At 35.8% G+C, this 25,356-nt stretch overlaps 1 protein-coding gene across 1 annotated transcript; it reads left to right on the top strand.

Moving 5' to 3' along the window:
- Positions 1 to 604: 604 nt before the first annotated feature.
- On the top strand, positions 605 to 24,675 carry LOC112468604 (profilin). The gene is made up of 3 exons (XM_025037858.1): positions 605 to 863; positions 15,920 to 16,189; positions 22,304 to 24,675. The coding sequence occupies exons 1-2, from the start codon at positions 753 to 755 to the stop codon at positions 16,187 to 16,189; spliced, it is 381 nt and encodes a 126-aa protein (XP_024893626.1). The 5' UTR covers positions 605 to 752; the 3' UTR covers positions 22,304 to 24,675.
- The last annotated feature ends 681 nt before the right edge of the window (positions 24,676 to 25,356 follow it).

Here is a 25,356-nt window from a genome sequence, read left to right as displayed (position 1 = left end):
TAAAACTTTGTTACGTGCAATGGCCTTTAAGAAGAATACAGTAAGCAAAAGGGTAAACGAGTAAAAATGTAATTACTAAAGCCTTGTGTACACGATACTAGAAATCGGTCCGAGTTTCGGTTTAAAGCCCGGTGTCCACGATGCAAGAACTGTGTCCAAGTTTCGATTTAAGCCAATCAACTTGCAGCTCTTACAGAAAAGTAGCAGTTTCATTGGCTTAAACCGAAACTTGGACACAGTTCTTGCATCGTGGACACCGGGCTTAAGGGCGAATTTCACCAATCACGGTTAGTTTAATGGTGACGTTTCATTTGCAATAAAATGCTGCAGCAGCGAGCAACAGTTTAGTAATTTCCTAGAAATTACCTAGTAATTCTAGAAAATTACTAAACTGTTGCTAGCTGCTGCAGCATTTTACTGCAAATGAAAATTCGCCTATGGATCGACCCAGCCTTTATAAACCTAGTGACTTTATCCGCTAGGGGATCGCTAGGGGTGCCAACCTACAGAAGAATCGGATAGAGGGAGCAACGTAGCTGCGAAGGACGACTTGGCGATGACGGCACAATAGTCGTTGGGAGGGGCAAAGCAGTAGAGCTGAAAGGGGGGGTGGCGGAACGACCGGCGTTTCGGAGTTTGGAGCGTGTATCGGTAGTCGCGAGACGAGGCAGTTGGTGACGGGTTGCGGTCGTCTAGTGTGGCGTAGTGAAACGGTTTTCGGTCGCCTTCTTCTCCCCTCCTTGTGTTCAAAAATGAGCTGGCAGGATTACGTTGATAAGCAGCTGCTCGCGTCTAGGTGTGTTACCAAAGCGGCGATCGCCGGACACGATGGCAATGTATGGGCGAAATCTGAGGGATTTGAAGTGAGTAGCAGAACTTTGAAAGAATATACCAAGAAACGGAGAGAGAGAGAGAGAGAGATAGAGAGAAAGAGAGAGAGAGAGAGAGGGAGAGAGAGAAAGCGAGAGAGAGTGTGTGTGAGTGAGTGAGTGAGAGAGTGAGTGTGCGGGAGCGAGAGGGTGGGAAGGAGGAAAAGAGCGAACGAGTGGGAGATGGTCGAGAAGCGAGAAACGAGGGAGAGACACGGGACAAATAGATTTGGTAGCACGCCCCCCTCGATAAAAGGGAAAGTACGCGGAGTAAAAGAGCCCTCCGGTTACTCCGGTAAGGCGCATATGAAACGCGCTTTGTCGGCGTGCGAGGGAGACAAGCCTCGCAAGCCTGTGAGAGAAAGAGTGCAAATGAGCGAGGAGAGAGAGAGAGAGAGAGAGAGAGAGGACAGATGCTCTCTGGCGAAGATCGTCCGTGCGGTTCTCGGTTCGAGCTCGTTCGGCTCGAGCACGAGATGAACCGGTTCGAACAAGTGAGCCGAACCGAACCGCGCCGTGCCGCGCGCCATGCCGCGCCGCGTCTCACCACACTGCGCCGCGCGGCATGCACATCGTCGATCGCTTTCTAACCCCGAAATGTAATGCCACGTAGACGTGCACGGCTGCCGGCCGGCCGGCCGGTCGGCTTCTGTCGCTATGCGACACTTTGTATCGTCATCAACGAACATTGTCACGTTCCGGCGGTAGATCCTCGCCGTCGCGAAAGTCCCTGGAACGATGACGAGCCGTTTGGTGGACGGCGGACATGTTCCGCTCCGTTCCTCGAAGCCTCGAAGATACGCGACGACGAATCGATCGGATCATTTATAGAGCGCACGCGAATAAACGCGTGTCCTTGTCGCACTCGTCGTAGAATGACCGACGATAAGAGATAGCGACGAGAGTATTCTTCTTGGCACATGGGGGCCATGGGGCGTTAGTCGCGCTCGCTCACCGGTTCGAGGATCGATTCTGTACCGAGCGCGTCGAAAAGGGTGTGGCGTGTAGCGACGGTGCGGCGGTGGCCGATGTTTTCGCGCGAGAATTCGCGCTACGTTTTTTCAGCGAGAGTAGGATCGAAAATCGGTGATAATTTCGGCATATGCGTTCTCCGACGCCTGTACTTATGCCGCGGAGCACGAAGGAAACGACGTCTACTCCTCTTTCCCCGTCGTCGATCGGGAGGCACAAGGGTCGCGCCCACGTGTCTGCGGCGCCCAAAATTGGAGTTACGAAACTCTTTCGGCGCTTCCGTTCATCTGGCTTGTTTCTCGAAGAGAAACCGCGCGACGGTTTTTCGACAACGACTAAGTACGACGACGCTTAACATGGCCGCCTTCAAACAACTCGCTGGACACGCGTCGCGTTGTCGCGCCGCGATGTAGAAATGGTGGTCCATTTCGTTAACAATCACCGATGGTTTTTAACAAATGGTTGCACACGATCTTATCCGGAGTCTGGAGTATCAAGTCGACAGTAGATCTTGGGCGAGAACGCGGCTTCCTCTCGCCCCGAGGAGTTCTCGATAGATGGATGAACAGAATTTTTAGGTTAACCTAGCGATAGTCACGTAGGCACGAGAGAGGTGACTGCGTGATTTAGCCGGTGCGCCGGATATACACACGCACACACGCACACAGGATATTTCAATCTGAATATTTAACGCTATTAAAGGCTTTGCGACATCGATATTATTGATATCGTTTATCTTCAAGATGAGATTGCTTGTTTGTTCCTAAAGTCTACTCATTCTTCGAGTCAATGTTTCAGTTAAGCGCTAATTATAGCTTAATCGCTCGTTTTCGTCCGCGGACGTATATTTCATTTTGCGCTGTGCTCTTTTACAGATTGTTCTTGTTTTTAATGACATAAAAGAAACTTGATAAATATTTATTATTAGTCTCTTAATCTGTTTTTTGATAAAAATGGAGTTTGCCCCCTTTTTTAAAAGAGGATATATATACGTTTCTCTCTCTCTCTCTCTCTCTCTCTCTCTCTCACATTCGACTTCATATTCGTGTTTTATTACAGATTGAAGTTTGGATTGCAATTTAGAAATAAATTGCTCCAAAGTTCCTATTAGTGAAATTTTTCTCGATTCCTTAAGCGGTCAATTAAGAACGAATTTTAATTGAAAACATAATCAGATATTCAACGTTTTAATTCGTTAATTTTTAACAACCAAGATACGAATTTTTCTTGAATCAATAAAGATTAATTAAACGTCTGAATGAATTTGTTAAATGCCAATATTTATGAGAAATAAATATCATGAAAATATATTTTAAATTTGTACTTTAATTCGATTTGAGACAGATGTTAAATTAATCATCATTTATTGACGATCAACTTATGATTGATCCGATCGATAGTTCAAGATGTTATATGGTTTGTGAATAGTTTAGATTAAATCATATAATTTCGACGCAACTCTCTTAGAAAACTCATCTCTACGTAAAACATATTTTTTAATAAGATGCAGTCATTATTTATAGAACTTGTGTCATCCTGCATTTTAAGTGATATTTCACTCGACTGCAAATCATTCGAGAATTTTTGTCCAAATAAATTTTATCAATTAAAATCGAAACTCTTGAATTTCTTCGGATAAATTCGGATAATTACGAGGATCTTTTTGCATCTTCAATAAAACCAGTAATATCAGTGATTATATACCGGAAAAAACATGACATTGCGTCATCTCCAATCAGACGTATGGCTTAAACGTGACACTTATCGCGTGAAAAGTATTTCTGCGCCATTACGTCGTTCAGGACTCTGCATATCATGAGATTTGTTCGTATTACTCGAAATCCCGAAAGATTTTTGCACTTAAAACAGGATAAATATAGATTTTGGATAAATATGAATTGGAGATAAATATATATTTGGGCGTTAGAGAGAGAGAGAGAGAGCAAAAATTCTGAATGCAAATAGTGCAAGCCACATGAAAAAATTTACAGGTCTCAGTAACGTGCATTTCTTATAGAAGTTCGCTCAGAGTTCTATTGTCGTCGTGTCTCGATGTTGCACAACGGTCGATTCTTTAAGACGAAAAAAAAGGAATTTTGATGGCTCGATGAATCTCGCAGTGAAAGCTGCAATCCTGAAAGGTGTGCCCTCCACGTTGCATTTTTGAAGCTTATCGCGAATTCTGTCGGTAAATCTATCATTAAGATGACCGTTATTTGCAAAAAATGCACTCCTAAAACCGTAATTCGAGAAGCGAAAATGTAACATTACGTACAATGACTGCAGCTTTTGGAGTGACCAATTAAAAATTTGTCCCGACGAACCTGTTCTCCACTGTCTATAATATTAACAGCTAATTAATTATTTCTTTTTAAAATTTGAGACAAATCCGATTGGCTACAAATATTGCATCTATGGAAATATTACGTCTCGAGGATATTCATTTGTCGGCAATTTTTTTAAACATGTTTATTGGCTACAAGATAGAGAATTTCTCGAAATTCGAGAAAATTTTTATTTTTGTATCCTAGCAATCAACATACTTGAAAAATTTGTTGTAAGTACGACAAATGAAATAGTATCTTAAGTCTATTCTTTGTAGCACTACTTTACACATTCTACTTGTAAAATAAAATAAATATATGATCAGACATTGGAGAGAAAAGGATGAACGGTAGAAAAATTTCAACTACAAAGAATAAATTTAATGTTTTATTACATTATATTTGAAACTTTGCTTCTCGCAAGTCGGTTTTTCGATGAAATATTCGAATTTAATGCTATCAATGTTACGGGCATATCAGAAATAACTCTTATCAGAAATAATCTTTCATGATGACAGCGAAAATGTATAAGTGATGTCTTTGAATATTGAATGAATAGGATATTAAAAAGAAAGAATTAAGAAAATCTTAGCGAAATTCTTGTGTAAATTTATAGAAGCTGGAGAGAATAGATAAGAGAATCTTCCATTCTATGTAACTATTATTGATTTAAAAAGCTTGTACATATATGATTTTTAACTATGATAATTAAGAGAATTGATATTGGAAATGTTCTTCTCTTCTAAACAAATTTATGGATTTTAGATAGGGAAATTAAACTGATGAAAAGTTATACTTTTTTATATTTTTTAATGAAAAGTCTTTCTTAAAAATGTTAGAGATGTGATTTATTTTCTGATCTCGATTTTAGCAACAAGAAAAAACAGAAAAGGGCGATCGTTCAAACTTTAATATGATTATTTCGGATAATTCTATTTAGGAATATATGTTTTAGTGGCTTTAAATTAGGTTAGGGACGGTTAAGAATCGCTGCTTGAAACTTTCGTAAAGAGCAGAATTTTTGTCGATATTCACAGGAATGATTTTGTCAAATCTAACAATTGTAGATTTTTTTAAAGGAACAATTGTAGATTAGATTAGGATAGGTTAGGTTAGAACGCACATGACTGCACGAGAAGCCATTGCTGGACAAGATCAGAAAATAAAGGTCGCCAGTTGCAGCCGTGGCCTCGGCGGGCACGCTTTCTGGTCGCCAATACCAAAATGGCGACGCCGGCCGGCTGGCCGATAGACCGGCCGATCAGTCTGTCTTGGTCGGCCAGCAACCTCGCAGTACTGTGTCGCGAGCAGGGCCGTCGAGAGCAAGGCCCAATCTCGACATAATATTTCTTCGTCCATGCACGGACAAAAAAAATGGTAGAATAAATTAAAATTGTGTGATAATTCAAACAAAATAAGTAAAAAAAAAATTGTTTTAAAGCAACAAAATTAAAAGAGGCTAATTATCCTGATAAAACATATTATACGATAACGCGCGTGAAAATAATTGCATTTTGAAAGGACGTTTCTAGGCTCTGTTTTGTAGGATCGTCTGATTTGTTCAAAAAAATTTATTATACAACTTCGTAAACTTCCGTGTCTTAATTATTTTGTTCATTATTTCTCTTGAAATTTATCAATTTTTATATTAGAATTAAACAACCCAGATAGCACGCATGTCCAAAATCCAGACATAAGTCGTCTACAAGACATCTTTAAACGTCCTACGAAAGGATGGCTAAAAAAGACGTCTTTTACATCCCGATTTTGGACATGGTGCTGTCTGGGGAAGTGTTTCTAATGTCCACTTCTACCAATGTAGATTAACTTTAATCTTGGTTTAACTTACTTTTTTTCTAGTTCTAATACCCATTTTTACCAATGCAGATTAACTTTAATCTCGGTTAACTTACTTTTTATCTTTTTCTGGTTCTAAGAAATAGAAAACGATAAAAAGCAAGTTTAATTGAGATTAAATAAGATAATCTGCATTAATAGAAATGGAAAAAAGAATTAGAAAAAATAAGTTAAACCGAGATTGAAGTTAATCTGCATTGATAGAAATGGACCTAAGAAGGATTAAAAATATATGCATGTATTATATATGAGTTTCTTTCGGTTTGTTTCTCTCTCCGTCTCTCACTCCTCTTTCCCGTCTTGTCAGTCCTGTTCGTGAGTCGCGAAACTCTCGGGCACATTAAGAGTTAGACTACGATTTGGGACAAGGCTTCTGCCGAGATCGAATATAAATTAATGCTCCTTATAAGAGGAAAACGTCGCGAATAATGCAGATACTTGAAAAGAGGCAAGCAAGTGGATTTGACCTTATTCTCGCGTCAAATAATTCGAATTCGACTTTTTTGGATTTCATAATCGTGTGTCTCTTCACACTTTGAAACTACGTTTCTACAAAGAAAGAGAAAGGACTTCATCTTATCGTTTACAACAAAATTTGGGGACTAAATAGTAAATTTGTATAATTTCTTTTCTGTTTGTGATATTTAATGCTTCTAATATTCAACATTCGCATTCTTTGTATACTAAATCTCAACGATTTACATAATTACATTTGTATACACTGAGAAAAAAAATGTGTTAATCTCAAAAAATATTTAGTCCGATACGAGCAACTAAATATTTTAGGTAGTTTAACTAAACATTAGTTAAATTAATTAATTTTTTATTAAAACATTTTTAAGGTTGACATGAATGCATTATATTTTTTTTAATGCAACTTAATAATTGTTGAAACAACTGATGTTTAGTTAACTAATTAACATGTTTAGTTGCTCATATTGGACTAAATATTTTTTGGGATTAATAAATTTTTTTTCTCAGTAGTAGATACTTGGAAGGTAAATTTAAATAAAGTTAAATTTAAGGAAGATAAATTTAAAGAACTTTATAATTTCTTATTATTTGCTTAGGACTTAATTTACTCTTACAAGAAAATTCTCGAGCTAGTTGCATATGCACGACATTTGTAACTAAAGGGTTAAACGAAGATGAAACATCAGCTTCAAAGGAGTGATTCATTGTTCTCAGGGCCGTATCGTATTGGAAAGTGGCCCTTAGTCATCGTTTCGGAGTTTTATCATATGATTCACGTTTAAACATTCTCATATTTGGCATTCTCGTCATCACATCGATGTACAAGGAACATTATTCCTTTCCGAGTTTAAAGAGATCAAAATATATATTTTTTAAGTCCGATTGCTAAATATACGTGGTGCAAAACGATCCGCAAATTTTGTTTGACATTATTCTTATTATAAAGATGCAGAGACTGCTTACTGTAGTTTGATGGCTTCAAATTGTCTCGAAAGATTAAAATAATAATTCTCAGAATAATTCTCAGTGTGATTGTAGTCTGCGCGTATGTATGTGTTAATATATATGTGTATATATTACACATTTCCCAGTACAAAATATATATAGTATTTAATATGTAGGATAAATTCCCTAAATATGACTATCATAAGGTCTTTTTGAAATATTTTTATTAAAAACTATATATAATTAGCCTTGTTTATTTTAATCAGTCTTTAATCAGTTAAGTAACACAAAAACATAAAATTTTCTTGACAAAGAAACAAACCAAACAAAAACGTATTTTTTTTTAAATGTCAGAAAATTCGAAATTTGAAAACAGGTATTATATAATAATATGGACCGTCCTGGTTTTAATAGAGACCCAAAGTCCAATTGGCAAACAATAATCTTAATTATAACAATTTTTAATATAAAATAATACTGAAATGATATTATGTAATGTTATTGCAATCATATAAAACAATGCTAACATAAAATAATATTTTTTTGTATTAAAAACTTACGAAAATTTACATCGATTGCAGACAAAATCACAAAGCCTGCGTTCTCGTTTATTCCCAATAGCTCCCAATGTGAATAAACGAACGCAGGCAAAATGTTCGCCACTTACACGTGCGCGTAAGCAACTTTGCTGCGACCGACTGACAGGATGGTGTGGCGGTGCGACGTATCATCTGCGGCTAGTTTTACTTTGTTAGCTACAGTAGGTTTTTTAAAAACAACGGTAGTCTATATTACCCGATCGATCCATATTTGAGAAATTTACTCTATATATGGTCTTTTAAAATATATTTTTTATTTGCACATTAAAAAACTAATTTAATAACTTTTTAATAATAAATATCTAATAATTATCTAATACAATATTTAACCCTCCGTGTGTAAACGTGGGTCAACGGCGTCCAGCGTCCAAAATGATATGTGCTCATTAACCGTAAAACTTGCAAGTCTGCCAAAAAATATTAAATAAACGATGTTAATCAAAATGACTATACAATCGTCAACTGTAATGTAGACAGATGTTTTGTGAACTTTTTCACATTTAAAAAAATACTTTAAGGTAGGAAAAAATAGCGTCGAACATGACAGATCTACATATGCACTGGGAAGGTACCGAAAAAACGTATGCACACACGGAGGGTTATAATAATATGATATCTAATAATCTAATATATCTAATAAATATTTAGTAAAATATATAATAAATTATCTAATATCTAAAATAAAATAATTTTTTACTTTTTATTAAAAATAAAAAAAGATAACTCGATGAAGATAACTCGAGATTTCTCTATAGTGATGCAATTTTTAATATCGAGTGTTTATAAAGAATCATATCAGTTAAAGAAAGATGCGAACGTAAACTTAAATGTTCCTTTCTTTGGTTGTTTCTTAATTTATGTTTCTTGAACTCACATAATAAGCTATGCATCTAAAATATTGTATAAGTAATTTTTCCTTTAAAGTTATTTATAATCTTACGACAGTAAACGAATGAAATTAATAAATATATATGAACTGAATTATCGTGTTATGAATCAACGAAATTAGCGTGGCTAGCTAAACAAAAAGTAAATATTTTTCCGTTAATGCTACGGGTTAAGATACCCGATAATTGCACTTTATCGCGACTTCGATAAATTGAGCGAATTTTTTTTATTATTATTATCAGTTACGAGTCAAGGGAAACGTATAATCATAGTTCTGACTCATAAACGTTACGCGAGATAGACATAACATGTATATGCTATGCATATCGTATTGAAAGAGAATTAAATATTTAGAAACGAATACACAGTCGTTTCTTCTCAATTTTAGATCGGAGTAAGCCAGACTTATTCTTTCCAATTTTTGTGATACACACATACCTATGTACTGTATAGTGTATACTTAAAAATTTATAATTTTACTTAATGTTAGGATAATAAATATTATAGGATAACATTTTATTTTACGGATGACATTTTATTTTACTTAAACTGTAGGAAAAAGTATACCATTTCTTGAAAACTCACCTCCTTTCCTGTCCTTTGAGGATTGTAAAAAATGCAAAAGAGGCAAAATAATGGCCAGTCTACAATGAGTCGTTAGTCGTTAGTCAGATGTCGGAAGAGAGTCGGAAAAAGTCATAAACGTGTCATAAGGCGATCGGAAGTCTGTAATCGGCAATCATATTATAAGCGATTGGCCAAATGCCATCTCTTATGATCACCGATTACAGGCCTCTGATTGCCTTACGATACGCTTATAACTATTTCTTCCGACATCTGACTAACGACTAACGACTCATTGTAGACTGGCCATAAAAGGTACATATGGGAAATATGAAGGTCAATTGAAAAATTTCCGGTCTTGTGAAGGAAGCAACATTTTTTGGGGCAAAATAAAATTTATTTTTTAACATAGTCTACTTTCAGCTCAATACATTTACTCTAACGTTTTTCGTAGGTATACAGTATGTTTGAGAAATAAGAGAGAGATTGATGTTATATCAAAAAATCATTGATTATAATATATATAAAAATCGTTTATAATATTTAAAGTATATCGATCTCTTTAGCATCAATACAGTAGCATTATCAATCAATAATGCACTTCTGGAGATTTTCTTTCAAAATTGCCGAGAATCCGGCTGCTTGTATGTTTAAAATATCGAAACAAATCCCTTTTATTAGTTTTATTGGAACTTTAAATTTTAGGGAATAGAAAGTAATCACACAGACTTAAATCTGCTATTTGTTTTTTGATCAAAAACTCACGTACGGTACAAATTTTCCACTTTGTTTAAACCGCTAAGTAAGATGAATCGTAAATTTTGACATCAAGTTTCTCCTAGCATTCGCAGAGTCACTACATTCGAGTCGATTGTTAATATATGATGGATGTTTTTCACGAGATTGTTGGAATTGCTTTCGGATGTCCTGCAGACTGTTTATCATCCTCCAGATCCTCCATATTGCCTTTTTGAATCTTGCAACCTACTGAGATACTCGTGTGCTTCGTGTGCGTGATAGACAGCTGTCCGCGTAAACTTGTTTTCCACATTTCATATATGTTGCGTTGCGGTTTTACCGAGTTGACGCAGAACTTGACATTGACAACTCTCATTGCTCCATTGTATTTTCGTATTAGAGCGGATTAAGAGGGGACAGGAGGTTTGTGTGGTCAAGTTAAAGATGAAATTTGCGAAATTATTTTAGAGAAAGAAATGAATGGACACAATTCTCCGTTTAGATGTTATTTACTATTTGAGATGTAGAAAATTAATTTGTTATATAAGTGACAAAACTTGTCATTTTGATCGTTGTAATTCATATGATACATATCCAAAGCTCGTTAAAGCAGACATAAAGTTTAAAAATTCTATTAATTATCAATGATACTTACGTAAACAAATTCGTTATTTTTCAGGCATAGGTATTCCGTGTATGTCAAAAATTTTATAGAAATATTTTTCTCCGTATTAAATAAGTTTTTATATCATTATGTTCTTATGTCTTATGTTCTTAATTACGAAATGTCACTGGTTATAGTTAATACAATCCTTAAAAAGAAGCGACTAGAAACTATCCTTAATTGGCTCTTATGCATAAGTCAGTCCGTAAAATAAAATTAAAAATAAAAATAAAATTGATATAATGAAATATTTTTGTGTGACTGTTAATATTAAAATTTTTTAATTTAATTATATTAAGTGAGTCATATCCGTTTCAAATTTAAAATGACGAATTTAATAGGTTTATTCGGAATTTTAATTTTGTAATAATGTGATTCTCTTACTGTAATATTTTCTTTAAGGAAATAATACATTATATGAGACAAAAGTTTGGACTAAATTTTCTCTTTATCTTTTTTATTTTTTAGAGAGAAACAACCTTTGAGTACAAATTGATATCGACCACCTTACGAATCAATTTGTAGCCAGTTTTTATCGCAATTATATTCAAAGTATGGAAATTAAGAAAGGCACTATAAGAATTTTTTTCTCGAATTTTGCCGGCTGAATACGTAACTCTCGATTGTGCGTCTATATTAAGAGAGTGAATCCTCCGCGAGGGTAACGTGAAACGACCTTTCTACGGTGCTGTGAGCGAGAAGTGCAAATAATATCGGTTAAACGTTTCTCTCTCTCAACTAATTCTTTGTCACAAGTCAAGATATCATCTTATTTACAAATTTTCTCCGATATAAAGTTCGTTTCTTAACGAAAAAGTCTTAAGGCTCTTGGGCTCTTTCCCGACATCTCGTGAGATGTGACGTCAGAAGCGAGAAACGTTGAGATTTGACACGTTGAGAATTCTTGCATGGCATTTCCAAATAAAAAGATATTTGCATAAAATAACACTTCAGATCACTTCAGCACACTTTGAAAATACACCGAGTTCAGGTTAGGTCTACTCCTTTCCCTTGACAGTTAATAAACAGCCGTAAAATGAATGTAATACGACGATCTTTTTATTTGGAAATACCATGTAAGAATTTTCAACGTGTCATTTCTCGCTTTTGACGTCACATTTCAACATGGCCGCGACGAGTGCCCAGGAGCCTTAATGAGAGAAGGCTTCTTTTATTTAATTATTAAATATTTATATAATTAATATATTATAGGAATATAAGTATATTAATATATTATTATATTATAAGAATATATTACAAGTATATTAAATATTTCGCGGAAATAAATTTCTCGTATGAAATTAATCAAAAGGTAAAGTACATGTTATGATTTTATTGATACCAAAATGATAAGAATGGAGAGCGTCGAATTTTGCCAAGAGAGTGCGATATTTTCGTGAAACATTTGCACTTTGACCGGGATATGCTTTAAACTCTTTAAAGCGACGTTTTGAGCGGAAATAGTTGGAGAGAGAGAGAGAGAGAGAGAGAGGAGAAGAAGAAGAGAACAAGTCAGCCGGGCGTGCACGAATGTGCAGAACCGTGAGAAAGAAGACGGCGGCCGGCCGTACAAAGACGTCGGTAATCGAGTGCGCTTATAGTTCAAGGTCGTCTTAGATCATGTCGGATTAACTGCAACGTGCGTCGACATTTAGGATCCGCATCTATCCGTTTTTACGTACGCTCTATCATTTTATGAAGACTAGCTTTTTAAACATCTGCAGTTTTTTTTCAGACGTGCTTTTATTGCGTTTTGGACAAAAGTAGACTTTTACGTCAAAATTTCTGCTCCGGAAGAGAAATCCACTCCGAATAAAGTAGAGAGAGAGAGAGAGAGAGAGAGAGAGGGAGGGAGAGGGAGAGGGAGAGAGACTGATAGATAAAAAGCTCACGTTATCAATCTATTATTTCATATCGTGAAACATGATTTTATTGTGAAAGAGGTGTGAATTACGTTGAGATTACGGCGGTTACCTTCGACGAGATTAAGGGCTCGTCGTCATCCAACTTGATGTAGGACGACCGCTATACTTGGCAACAATTGCTATAGCATATTGGATCGATGCTAACGTGAATTATGGCTCTTATCGTTGATTATCTTCCTTTTATGTCGGCCGACCCGTTGGGCACGAATGAGTTAAGAGCAATTGACTTTGAGACACTTGGCTTTGAAATCTGAGCACTGTTGTGCCGTTTGGCGTTTGCCGCGTTTCCAAGAGATTTATGCGAGAACGTCAGTAGTGAACAAAACACGATAAAGAAGATATTAAGGTAGTTTGTCCGCTTTGACAATAATACTATCAAAAAGTTAGTGATATTCAAATGATGTATAGGTATAGTATTTGGCTGGGATTGTTCGCATTATGCATATGTGTAAGAATCTCATATGTACACACACACGCACACCCGCGCGCGCACACACACACGCACACACACACACACACACACTTCGACTTTTTTTTTATTAAAGTAGAATGCCTACTATCCGGAAGTATCTGCACACAGAAAAATATTATTTTACAGTCAAGGAAAGCAATTACTTACTTTATTTGATTTGTTTTAAGTTTTCTTCAACAAAGAATATTTTCTTAATAATAGTTTTCAGATATACTCGTCACTCGTCTTAGAAAAGCTCATCATTTTGTGAATGTTATAAAAGAAGAATTTATTCTTGTTTCAAGAATATTATGAAATCTTATCGAAGAAATGCTGCCTAGAATTATAACTTTGAATATTTACGATATTATACATGTATTGACGTAAGAATATTTATTAGATAGAAGAATTTAGCATGTTTCTTTCAATTCCCTGCAACAGAATTAAAACAAACGAAATATAGTTTGGAAGAAAGAAAGTTATTCTTATACTACAGCACTAAGAATATAATCAGAGGTGTGGTCTAGTGGTAAAGTGCCAGACTCATGGTTACGAAGAACCGGGTTTGAATCCACCTGATCACAGAAATTTTAATATTCTAAACTGTCGCACATCTGAATTTAAAGCGATTACTGAAACAGCTCCTAAAAGGCCCCATGTTCCACTTTAGGAATTAAAGGAATCAATCATCGTCAAGAATATAATTTTTTTTTTTAAGTAACCGGATTATTTTAAATGAATAAAATTTATACTTGATTCAAGTACAAATTTGTAAATAAACTTTTCTCAAGAAAATGTAATATCTCTTAAAGTATTTGCTTCTCTTCCGTAAACTCTATATAGACTCTATAGGTACATATATAGACTTTATATAGACTCTATACATATACAAACCAAATTTCTGTATTAATTAAATATTCTTGTTTGAAGTATTAAACTTTCTAAGATCTAGAATATGTTTTGAGAAATGTGATACTTATAATGACTTTATGGTAGATTACGGATATAAATTTATTAAATACTTAGAACAAGTAATATTTACTTGCAGGTAGTACGTATTTTTTTGCGAATGGAAAACTTTCAAGTTTATCAGAATTTTTTTCAAAGATCTTATTTTTATTTTGTAAGTCTTTCATACTGAAGTTCTATATTTTCTTTTAGATTCTCAAGTTTTCAGATTTGTTTTGTTTAGATTTTTAGATAAGTTCTGTTTTCATTTGTTTTCATGTATAGATTTGCTAGAAACTTAGTTTAATTATTTGAAATTTCTTTTTCTTATGCTTATTTTATGAAAATTTTCCACTTTTTTCTACTATCTTTTCAAGTCTAACATTTGAAACAGATATAGCTCTTAATTTTTTCTATGATCGTATGAATAGGAAAGATCTGACAATAAGAAATTTTATATAATATAAATTTATTTAAAAAAAAAAACACTCAAATTTTTCTTGAAAATCAGGGAATTTATTCTAATGTATGATGTTCTATAGAATACTTGTTCTGTAAAATTACAAATTCAATCAATTGTGCGCGAAATTATCTTGATTATTCAAAGGTCTTGATAAATGGAAATATATTCAGATAGATAATGAAGTGAACAACAATAAACTCAATCCTTGGTCAATTTCAAATGGATCTTATTTAACAAATACAAGATTTAATTATCAATATATGTTTAGCTGTCCATAATGTTTAATTATTTAATCTTAAGGTAGCATTTGTATGTGTCAAAGCGAAATCACGAGTGATGAGATAGAAAACGCTCGTTTCATATGTTTGATTTGCCCGAATGTTCCATTATCAAATGAAACATTTTTAGTATAAAATGCGCAAGTGGCACTTATACATTCCTGTAATTAGATTTGGAACTATCTGTGAGAATAAAATAGATAGAACGTGTATACATATATACATATACATATATATAAAGCATCTTTAAATATAACAAGCATGAATAATAAAAGACGATTATCTGCTTGGAAAATCTGATGCTCATGGTTGTGTAATTGAAATTCAATAACACGTTTGTATTCATTTCTATCAATGCAGATAAACTTTAGTTTTCGTTTAACTTACTTTTTATCCTTTTCTAGTTCTTAAGAAGATTAAAATTAATTTACATTGGTAGAAATGGACATTAGTGATGTATAAATGATAAGTAGCATTGAAAACACAGTTGTTTGAATATGCTTTGCTAACAAATCCCTCTCTTTCTCTCGTAATGTTTCCCAATTTTTTTTTATTATTTGTATTAAAACAACCGAGGAAGAAATTATGAATATGAATAATTTTCTACCTCGGATAACGGTTTATACTAACTTGTATAATAATATCTTTTAACATAGTATAATTTTTATGATTAACAACTTTTATGATTAATAAGAAATAATAGATTATCAAAGTATGTATCTATGTTTTTTCTAAATTAGAATATCTTTATTACATTTAAATTGCATGGATGTCCAAGCGAGAAAATTATGGCACATAATGCCATAATAATTATTCTTTCACGATAAGGAGAGCTTTTTGAGACGGTTTCCGGGATACAACACATATAATATATGTATGAAATGATCTTTGCGTAGTGTAAGCACGATATCATCATGCTATCGCTGTACATACTGATAAGAGGATTTTCTTTATTTCTAGGTAAGTAAAGAGGAGCTCGCGAAATTAGTGCAGAGTTTCGAAGAGCAGGACATCCTGACGTCGTCGGGGGTTACCTTAGCCGGCAATAGGTACATCTACCTATCGGGCACGGATCGTGTGATAAGGGCGAAACTCGGCAAAGTCGGCGTCCATTGCATGAAGACGACGCAAGCCGTAGTTGTCTCCCTGTACGAGGACCCCATACAACCACAGCAAGCCGCATCTGTCGTTGAAAAATTGGGCGAATACCTCGTGTCCTGCGGCTATTAGGTCAGTATGACGACAGCTTTAACTTTAAGGTAATCGTCGCGATCGCAGAGAGGGGCTTTATTATGCAAACCTCCCCGAGGCGCGGGTACAGGGTGAGAAATCCCTTATCAGTTAAAAAATTCTCTGCTACAGGTCTTGGGAGATATTTATTATCGCATATTTTTTTAAACTTTCGCAACTTTCGTAAAGTGAAAGAGTAACCTCGTTAATTCACCTCCTTTAAATTCGCCCCTAGAAGCATTTTTCAACCACTCACGAACGAAATTTTTCGGCCTTGCCTTCATTACAGTAGAGATAAAATCTTTGTGAGCAAAATTGTAAGATACTAAATAATTTGGACAATTCAAAAATATTAACGCAAATTTTAACGAATTACTCTCTAAATCTCATAGAGTTGTTTCGTCACTGATATATTAGAGTGATTGCAATAATCACTCCAAAAGAGAAGGTTGTCACTCTAATTTGAGTAAATGCGGACACTCATATCTTAGGAGTGATTTTTTTCACTTAAATTTTTAGAGCGTCTACTCTGGAATGATACGATCTCACTCTAAGGTTATAGAGTAAATCATGGTTTACTAAAGATCGACTGATAAATGACTAACAGAATGAAATTTTCCACTCAAAATTGTAGAGTGACATAATTCACTCCTATATGGACACTGATTTACTGCACTCGAAAAGAGTGCCCTTTCAATCAAACGGAGTGCGATTTCACTCCAACTTATAGAGCGCAATTTTACTCTTTTTTAGAGTGGCGAATCACTCAGTGCACAGGATCAATTTAAACTTTTCGTTATACTTGCATTTCACTCGTTTTGAGTGATATTTCACTCTTCGACTTTTTAGAGAGTAATAAGGCAATGTTATAAATGAAAATTATTATTGTAACGTACTCGAACGTATCGGAATCAAGTACGTTTCCGTACGTTCGAAATCGAAGTATTATTTTGAATAGTGAGCAAATTTCTGATCGGCGAGCTTTATTTTTTGTAAACACTCATTGATTCCCGGTCATTAAACTACTAATCCACGGTGTTCAAGATTGGAGCAACGGTGTGCTAAAATTTCGCGACTTATTTTTATATTTAAAGAGATTAGATCGTTTCATTAAAAACGTTAAAAAAAAGAGACAGGTTCAAAATCTAACTCGTTGATAGCAAGCGTTGTTCCCTGTAGAATAAATTAGACATCAGAATTGAAATATCGATATTGGACTGTACATAACTTATTTCAATTGTTGTCGTTTTTATTCGCATATAAAATCAAGCACAATGGTTAACAGTCTCAGCGATGCCTGTGTATGTAGTGCGTGAATAATCGAATTCTTTTTGAAACTTAAAAAAAAATGTTATCACATTCAAGTATCGAATTATACTTCAAATAATATTCGAAATCGGAGATTCTTTAAAATCTTGAGAGTTTAAAGCCGGTATTCATAGTCGGATCTTATTTTAAGATCGTCGTCTTGTAATATCTTAAGACTAATACGGCTCTGTGGATTGGTTCATAACATTTTAAGATTGTACTTAAGACGATCTTAAATATAAGATCTGACTATGAATACCGGCCTAAGAGTCTTGAATCTCTAAAGTCTAAATAATCTTCCGTCAGATGTTTTTAAACATCTTTGTTAAAAATGAAATCGAATGAATATTCCGTTTACAAGAAAGAATAAACTGAAATAATAACAAAAGTGTTATATATAATATTTCTAAAATATTCAAGACTCTCGATTATACTTCCAATGCATTCGTGAATTTTTAACTCTTTATTTGTTAGTTGGGAAATATTTAAACCTATTCGAGTCAGTGTGTCTTAGGCCCATCGCTACCTGCGCGACATATCGGATTAACACGTTTATTCATGATTCCTCTCGCTTCGATTTAACCAGCAAGCCTCTCTCCCCACGCCGCCCATATGGGCTTATCATTATCGGCTTGTCACTCAATACTCGCGGACATTCGCACACGCCCCTATTGTGCCGATGCGCGTTTTCGCGCGCGCCCGTCAAGCTGTTTGAAATCGGAAAAAATGTTTTCCCTTCGGCCAGGTCGTTGCTTCGAGTAGTCACGTTTGTTCTACGTTCCTATAATTCGCGTAAATTGCAATCGACGGCAGTCCAGAAAAATGCGAACGCAAGTTTGCATTTGCGAGCAGATTCGGGAAGAGATTGTCCAAATGATAAATTCCGATTCTTGCAATGAAATACGTCGACTTCTGTTTTGATTTCGAAAATTTTATTATAAAAGTAATAAAATTCCGATTCTAGCGAGATCAGTGAATTAAGTTTGGCACAGTGATATTTCTCACAAAATAACGTCAATCTGCTAGGAAATATCAAAACAACATGTTTTTAGTACTGAAGTATTATATATTTTTAGATAAATTTTATTTTATCTTAAAAAATTTCTCTTTGAAATTTAATAACACTATGTTTTACAGTTACAATAGATTCTATTCGTTCTGGCTATACTTTTTGAAATAAATGGCGAAAATATGCGATGTGTATAAAATATTTATTTTATAAGTATCTTTTTTTTTCTTTTCAATAGTTTTACCAATATGATATTGAAACAAATTGCTCTTAATTTTCTCACGATCGTACGAGGAAAAAAGAACTAAGGAAGTCAAATAATAATAAAATTTATTTTAAATTTGTGTTTAAACGTGCTCCAATGTTGTCTGTTTGAACAAAAATAAGATTCCTTAAAAAAATCAGAGAATTTTCGAGGAATCTTTCGGAGTAGACACCTTATATTCTAGATTTTTATATACATCATCATATTTGTTGCAATCATATTGTGTGAAACTTGAGTTCTGACCAGCTTCCGTAGAGCGGAAAAATATAATGGCGCGAAACCGATTTTATCCGGCTTTTCTCGCAGCGAGATGCAATATGTGTTCGTGCGGTCGCGCAAGCGACCGTGTTGTCAGCACATTATATTGTTACTCGCGCCCGGTACTCTTGTATCGCAAATTCGAATACAAGCTGTGGTTACGTGCACATATACGCGTAGTGTATCGCGTTCCGACAATCGAAGTACGATATGGAGCGTTACGTGACAAAGAAAACAGTAAATACCGATGATGGAACATAATCGGCTTAATTAGTCGCGAATTAGTATTGCGACACTGTAAGTTAAATTAATAACGATAATAAATATAAATTAATTAAATTTTAATTTTAATGTTTGCATTCAACTATCGTTCCATTTTTGTAATCCTCAGAATAATTAACTATATACAGCTACAGTTAGTTTTCACCATCATTCTCAACACTTGAAGTACTTTATTTTGTGAATCATCGTTACATCATATCACCGAAGTTCCCGAAATCTTTCCGATCGAGGGAACTTCCTTATTCCCTCGATAACGATATAACTTTATCCAAGTTCGATGCTCGGTTGTCAGGCGCAACGTGACGTGATATGCGGATTCCGCGTGACTCATAGACGGATAATTCTCGGTGAGCATTTTAGCTTGATATCAGCTTGCGTCGATGACTAATCGCGTCACACGCACTCGCGCATTCGCTTGGGTTTCTAGGCATCACGGCGATGATAAACATTTTTTCTAAGAACAAGACGAGACGTCGCCTCTTCGTAAATTTTCATGGATACTCGTTCGCTTGATGTCCCGCGTTGATCGTCATCGATGAAGCTGCGCGCACTTTGCATATCTGTTTATTTTCCACATTAATTTGGAAACGGGTGTACTAAGTGCACAAGTAACTTCTCGCTATCAGTATAATAAATGATAATATGTGAATTTGTTAGATATACAGTCCAAGTATGGAGAAAGAAAGATTTGAATATAGAGAATAAAGAAATATAGTTGGCAAATGCCGTTGGTTTTCACGCAGAGAGTAAAAATATTGGCTGAGAATACAAATATTATTTGTTGAAAATCTTATGCTGAGTCTTTGTAAGTTATTTTGGATTTTAATAAGAAACTGTTTTTTGCTTTGATAGCGAAACATATTTGCTTTAACGGCAGATTAAATTTGCTTTAGAAGCAAATCCGAATTTCTACAAACAAAAGTTATTCGATAATAGCATTTCTTAATCCATATTTTGACTGTAATATCAAATAATTGATTTGGCAGCGAAGTTTTCACATCGAGTATACAGTAAAAATTATGATGTTGCTGCAGCAGCAAGATTCTTTTCTCTGTGGATATAATTTTTAATTATTGTACAGAGAAGTGAGAGAAAATAGAGATTTAAAATATTCATTATTTTTTCGAACTGTTAGACAATTGATTTTATTTATGTCATAATTGCGACTATTAAGTTTGTTTTGTGTTAATTTTATTACATCTTAATATAATTATTATATATAAAATTCCTTTGATAGAAGTCTTTTTTCTACAGTTTTAATCTTAAGAGAGAAGACGCAGTTTCGAAAAAATTATAGGCGCGGCCAAAGCTACTTATCTTTATATCCCTTTTTCTCATAAATCATCAACATAATATCAATCGAAATTTTAATATTATTTTTTCATCTAATAGGCTGTAGTGTAATCAATACTTTTTCTTGAATAAACTCCATCTGAATTTTAATTATAATGTGAAAGAAATAAGCAATTTTTTGCATTTTTTATTGCTTGTAGTTTTTGATACAGTTATAATGTTTTAAAGACAAACGGTCGAATTATAATTCAGTCATTTCTGGAAAGATTTTTAAAAAATTATAAAAATCAGTTTAATATTTCACAAAAAAAGATGCATAATAAGTACATAAAAAAAACATGATTTTACGGAAGAGACTTTAAAGATTTTTATATTATTTGACGTTACAATCTCTTATTCCTTACAATGATTCATCCTCTTCTTTCGGTTTGTTTAAATTCCAGACTGCGAGTGGAGGACTTGACATCAATATTTCGAAACATATCGATACAAAAGGTTATTTGTAAAAATAAAATAAACCCAAAGTATCATTTTACTCGTATTTTATCATGTTTTTTTATAGTGCACGATTTCCAAGTTAGTTTCTATTGACATTTTTATCATTCGTATAGACTTTTATCGTTTTTATTGGTATTTTGTAGTTATAGTACGTGGTTTAGTTTATATTTGAATGGTGTACAGTTTCAGTACGTTTTATTTTATTTTTGGTATAATTGGATGACTTTATAAGATCAGGAGGAATATTGGAAAAATTATAATAATATAACAGAAGGTGTTTTCTAAGTAAATATAAAAAACTGAAGGGAATATTCCGTGGCTTATTTTAGGAAGAGAAGGTTTTGTAAACATTGCCCTAAACTGTTTCGTTTTTAAAATGTAGGGTGTCAAAGTTGTGAAAAAAAATGGAAATTTCGAAAATTGGAAAACGTTTAAAGATATTTTATTCAAATTTTGTATGCGTACATGTGGTATTAAGAACCATTTTTCAGTATCGATGAAACATTTTTAGATCCACCTTCAGGGGCGTGTGTATGGGTAATTTTGTATATTTTGAAAACAAAGCAGTTTAGAGCATATTTTTATAGGACTTTTTTTTCGTAAAATAAGCCACTATTCCCTTCAATTTTTGTACTTACTTAAGAAACACTATGTTAATAAATAATACAATAAACAATATAATTCAATAATGATTGCATAATTAGGAAACTTTCGACACTTGTGCAATCATAAATATCTATTCTGATCCGTGCCAGGACTGTACGTTAAATATTTTTTTTTTAACATTTAGATATGTATATGCAATTATTTTATGTCGAAATATGCAGAAAACAATTTTTTTTTGAAAATTGATATTTTGGGCATTTTTCAAATTTCCCAAAATTGTGATAGAACATTTTCAAAAGCGAAATTGTGTTGTGCGTCGATAAAACTGGAGGGAATGATAACTCCTTTCTCTGGATGCTTTTTTATTACTTTGTGATTACGTGGATTTTCTTCCATTAAAAACAATCTGTTATATTTCTCCGAATAAAATTAAACTAGCAGAGTTTTTTCTTCTACATACTTCACTATTGTAAAATTACAATATGTAGAAGAAAAAAAAGAACGAAAGAACGGGTACGGAAACGAGGTAGCGTGTAGGCACGAATGGCGTCCCGTAGCCGACTAACCCGCACCTTAATCTTGTTTTCTGTTACAGTAACCTCTGGGACCCAACACAAATATCTAATATTAATAATAAACGATACGATCGATTATTTTAATGAACAGCGAATGAAACATGCGCCATGCCGCACGAGTTGCCCCGGAACTGCCGCACGCCCTGCGCGACACACGATGAAGAAATGCAGCAGCAGCAGCAGCAGCAACAACAGCAGCGGCAACGACAGCAGCAACAACAGCAACAACAACAACAAAACAACAGCAAAACAACACATAGTCGAGAACAGCAACTATCATTACTGCTCCAGTCATCATTCTCTCCTCCTCGATCTTCGTTTCTTTAAGGCGACGTAGAGAACGGGACGGAAAGCACGCGCGAGTTCATGCCGAGTACACGCACGCACCATACGTAAACAACGACGAACCCTTCCCATTTCCCCCTTTCTCCGAACCTCAGTCTTCAACCCTCTTTTCCCGCTCTCTATCGCTACGCTCGCGCCGCTTACAAACCCGCGTTTCTTCTCTCGTCTCCCTCCGCCACCCCTCCTTCTCGGTCGTACACGTATACGTACTTAAGCATCTACGCGTGAATATATCTCGTAGGATACGCGTGTCTCGCGTGTACTGTCGCGTCGTGCGTCGTCTGCGACGAGCGTCGGAGATCGCGGGGGAAACTTCGGCAGTTATCGATACCGATACCGATACCGATGTCACATTGCCACATCTGCTCTCTACCTACCTACCTACTCCCAACTTTCCTCTCCCCCCCACCCCCGAACATTATTCGCGCAACACGAGTCTCGACGGCTGTGACGCGCAAACGAGAGATGCGAGAGATCGCGTCTGAAGCGCTGACGCGTTGCGCGGAGAGACGACGAGGATCGATGGCGCGGCTTTGACGCGATCGACGATAGCACCCGTGCCACCCGTCATCCGTATCGAGCTGGCGACGCACGTCACGGAACGTTATCGACGTCGTGGATCCTGACGGCGCCGCGGCGCTTGAAGCGACGTGCGCGCGCGCGTGCGCACATACACACACACACACACACACACACACACACACACACACACAAAATCTTTATAAGAGCGAGACAATGCGCGAAAACACGAAAAAGCGCAGCGGATTGTGACGTACGTGCGGTTCCTGGCTACTATATGGATCCAATGACGATCGCGAGATTCGCAAACGGAGTCTGGCATCCGCGTGTCTTTGTCCCATCGAAAAGGCACGAATTGCAATGGATCGTGACATGCGTCGCGATTCGTCACGGGACGAACATTGCCATCGTCCGCCACTTCTTGCGTTACACGCGTTCAGCTATGTTTTCCGGAAAAAGGAGGAGCGTCGATCGCTTCCGCGAGGATGCGGTCCCTCGAGCCTGAATTTATTAGAGATAATTGCCTTGTCGCCGTTCGTGAAGAACGTACGTATATAGAAATATCGTACGAACATAATGTGATGTACATGCGGAAGCGATCGATATCGTCTCGTAGCATGTATTTAACACACTCAAAGTGTACACAGTCGCTTCGTTCACGCACCAACTTTACGCGTGCACGGAGAAAGACACAATAATGATCGATCGATAGATATCAAAGCGAGGAAAAGAAGAGAGAGAAAGAGGGAGGGGGAGAGAGAGAGAGAGAGAGAGATGCGAAATTTTGTAACCGTTTACATGGCATTTCGCTTGAAACGATACAAACACACATATGAATTAAATATAAGAGAGAGAAGTAATGATAATAAAAAATAATAAACTGTTGTGTGTTAGGGTTACTATCTTTTTTGTGGAGCACGAAAGAGTGAACGCGTGCGCGCGAGGTGTAAAGAGGAAGCGAAGAACGAGAGAGAAAGAGAGAGAGAGAGAGAGAGAGAGGGGTGCGCGCGCGCGCGCGCGCGTGTATACGTGTGTGTGTTTTTGCGTGTGTTTTGTATGTGTGTGATCGAGAGTGAGAGGAAGTCAGAGAACGATCGATTGTGACGATCGAGTCGTAAAAATAACAGCTAGATAACGAGAAGGAGAAAAGGTAAACAAAAGACGTGGGGAATAAAAAAGAGGGAGGGAAAGAGATGCTGACAGAACGTGAACGTGTGGAGCGCGCGCGTACGCGTGTGTATGCGTGAGAGGGAGAGAGAAGATGCGACAAGGTAAGCGAGAGAAAGAGAGAGAGAGAGCGGAGGTACGATGATGATGGCGATAACGATAGCGGCGGCGATAATAGTAATGATGCTGATGATAAAATGATGACGATGCGGGCGAGCATGCGGCAGCGGGTGATACGGCATGGATTGGCCGCAATCCTGGCCGTCTCCCCCATTCCCCCAAGAATCGATACGGTCCTTTTAGCTATTTACTGTCTTTATTATTGCTATGTGTAAGAAGAATAAAACAAAATGGCGAACGATGTGTCATAAACTGCTGAGATTTTTATCGACAAGATGGTGAGAGAGTAAGAAAGAGTGTGTGAGTGAAAGAGAGAGAGCGAGAGAGAAAGAGCGCTAGAGAGAGAGAGAGAGAGAGAGAGAGAGAGAGAGAGAGAGAGAGAGAGAGATGCATAAAAAAAGAACACATTTACATCAGCGTATATATAAACATTCACACATACACACACACACACACACACACACACACATACATAATACACGTATTGCCTCATTTAGAAGTGCATGCGAGAATAAATAAATTTTACACGGCAGATGCATTCGCAGGTATATCGATAGCGGGATTTCTCGAAGGGGGTCCCATCGAACGAGCCTAATTCGCGAGACGTTCGAGCGGAAACAGCAGCGATAATAAGTGAGTGAAGAGATAAATCCTTTTCTCGATTAATTCTAATTTATATATTTGTGTAGAAAAAAACGGCGGCCTGGTCTCGATATGCGTTATACAAGAATGCCGAAATGTTAATTAATATTTAATGTTTCGCGATTATTAGAGATATCTCACTGTTTTATATTAAATATTAATATAAAAATATATTAAATTCTGATACAGCTTGATATACTTACAAGACCATCCTATTTCTTAATTGAGAGAGAGAGGGGGGGGGGGGAGAGAGAGAGAAAGAGAGAGAGAGGGGAGGGAG

The sequence above is a fragment of the Temnothorax curvispinosus genome, unplaced genomic scaffold (genome assembly GCF_003070985.1).
Source record: "Temnothorax curvispinosus isolate PA1 unplaced genomic scaffold, ASM307098v1 QBEX01001795.1, whole genome shotgun sequence".
Taxonomy (NCBI): Eukaryota; Metazoa; Arthropoda; class Insecta; order Hymenoptera; family Formicidae; genus Temnothorax; species Temnothorax curvispinosus.
This window is presented reverse-complemented; position numbering and strand designations above follow the sequence as displayed.

Bases quoted from the DNA above. Each gene is read 5' to 3' on its own strand.
- LOC112468604 (XM_025037858.1), top strand. From the start codon at position 753: ATGAGCTGGCAGGATTACGTTGATAAGCAGCTGCTCGCGTCTAGGTGT. The intron at 864-15,919 runs GTGAGTAGCAGA...CTTTATTTCTAG, and splicing joins CGAAATCTGAGGGATTTGAA to GTAAGTAAAGAGGAGCTCGC.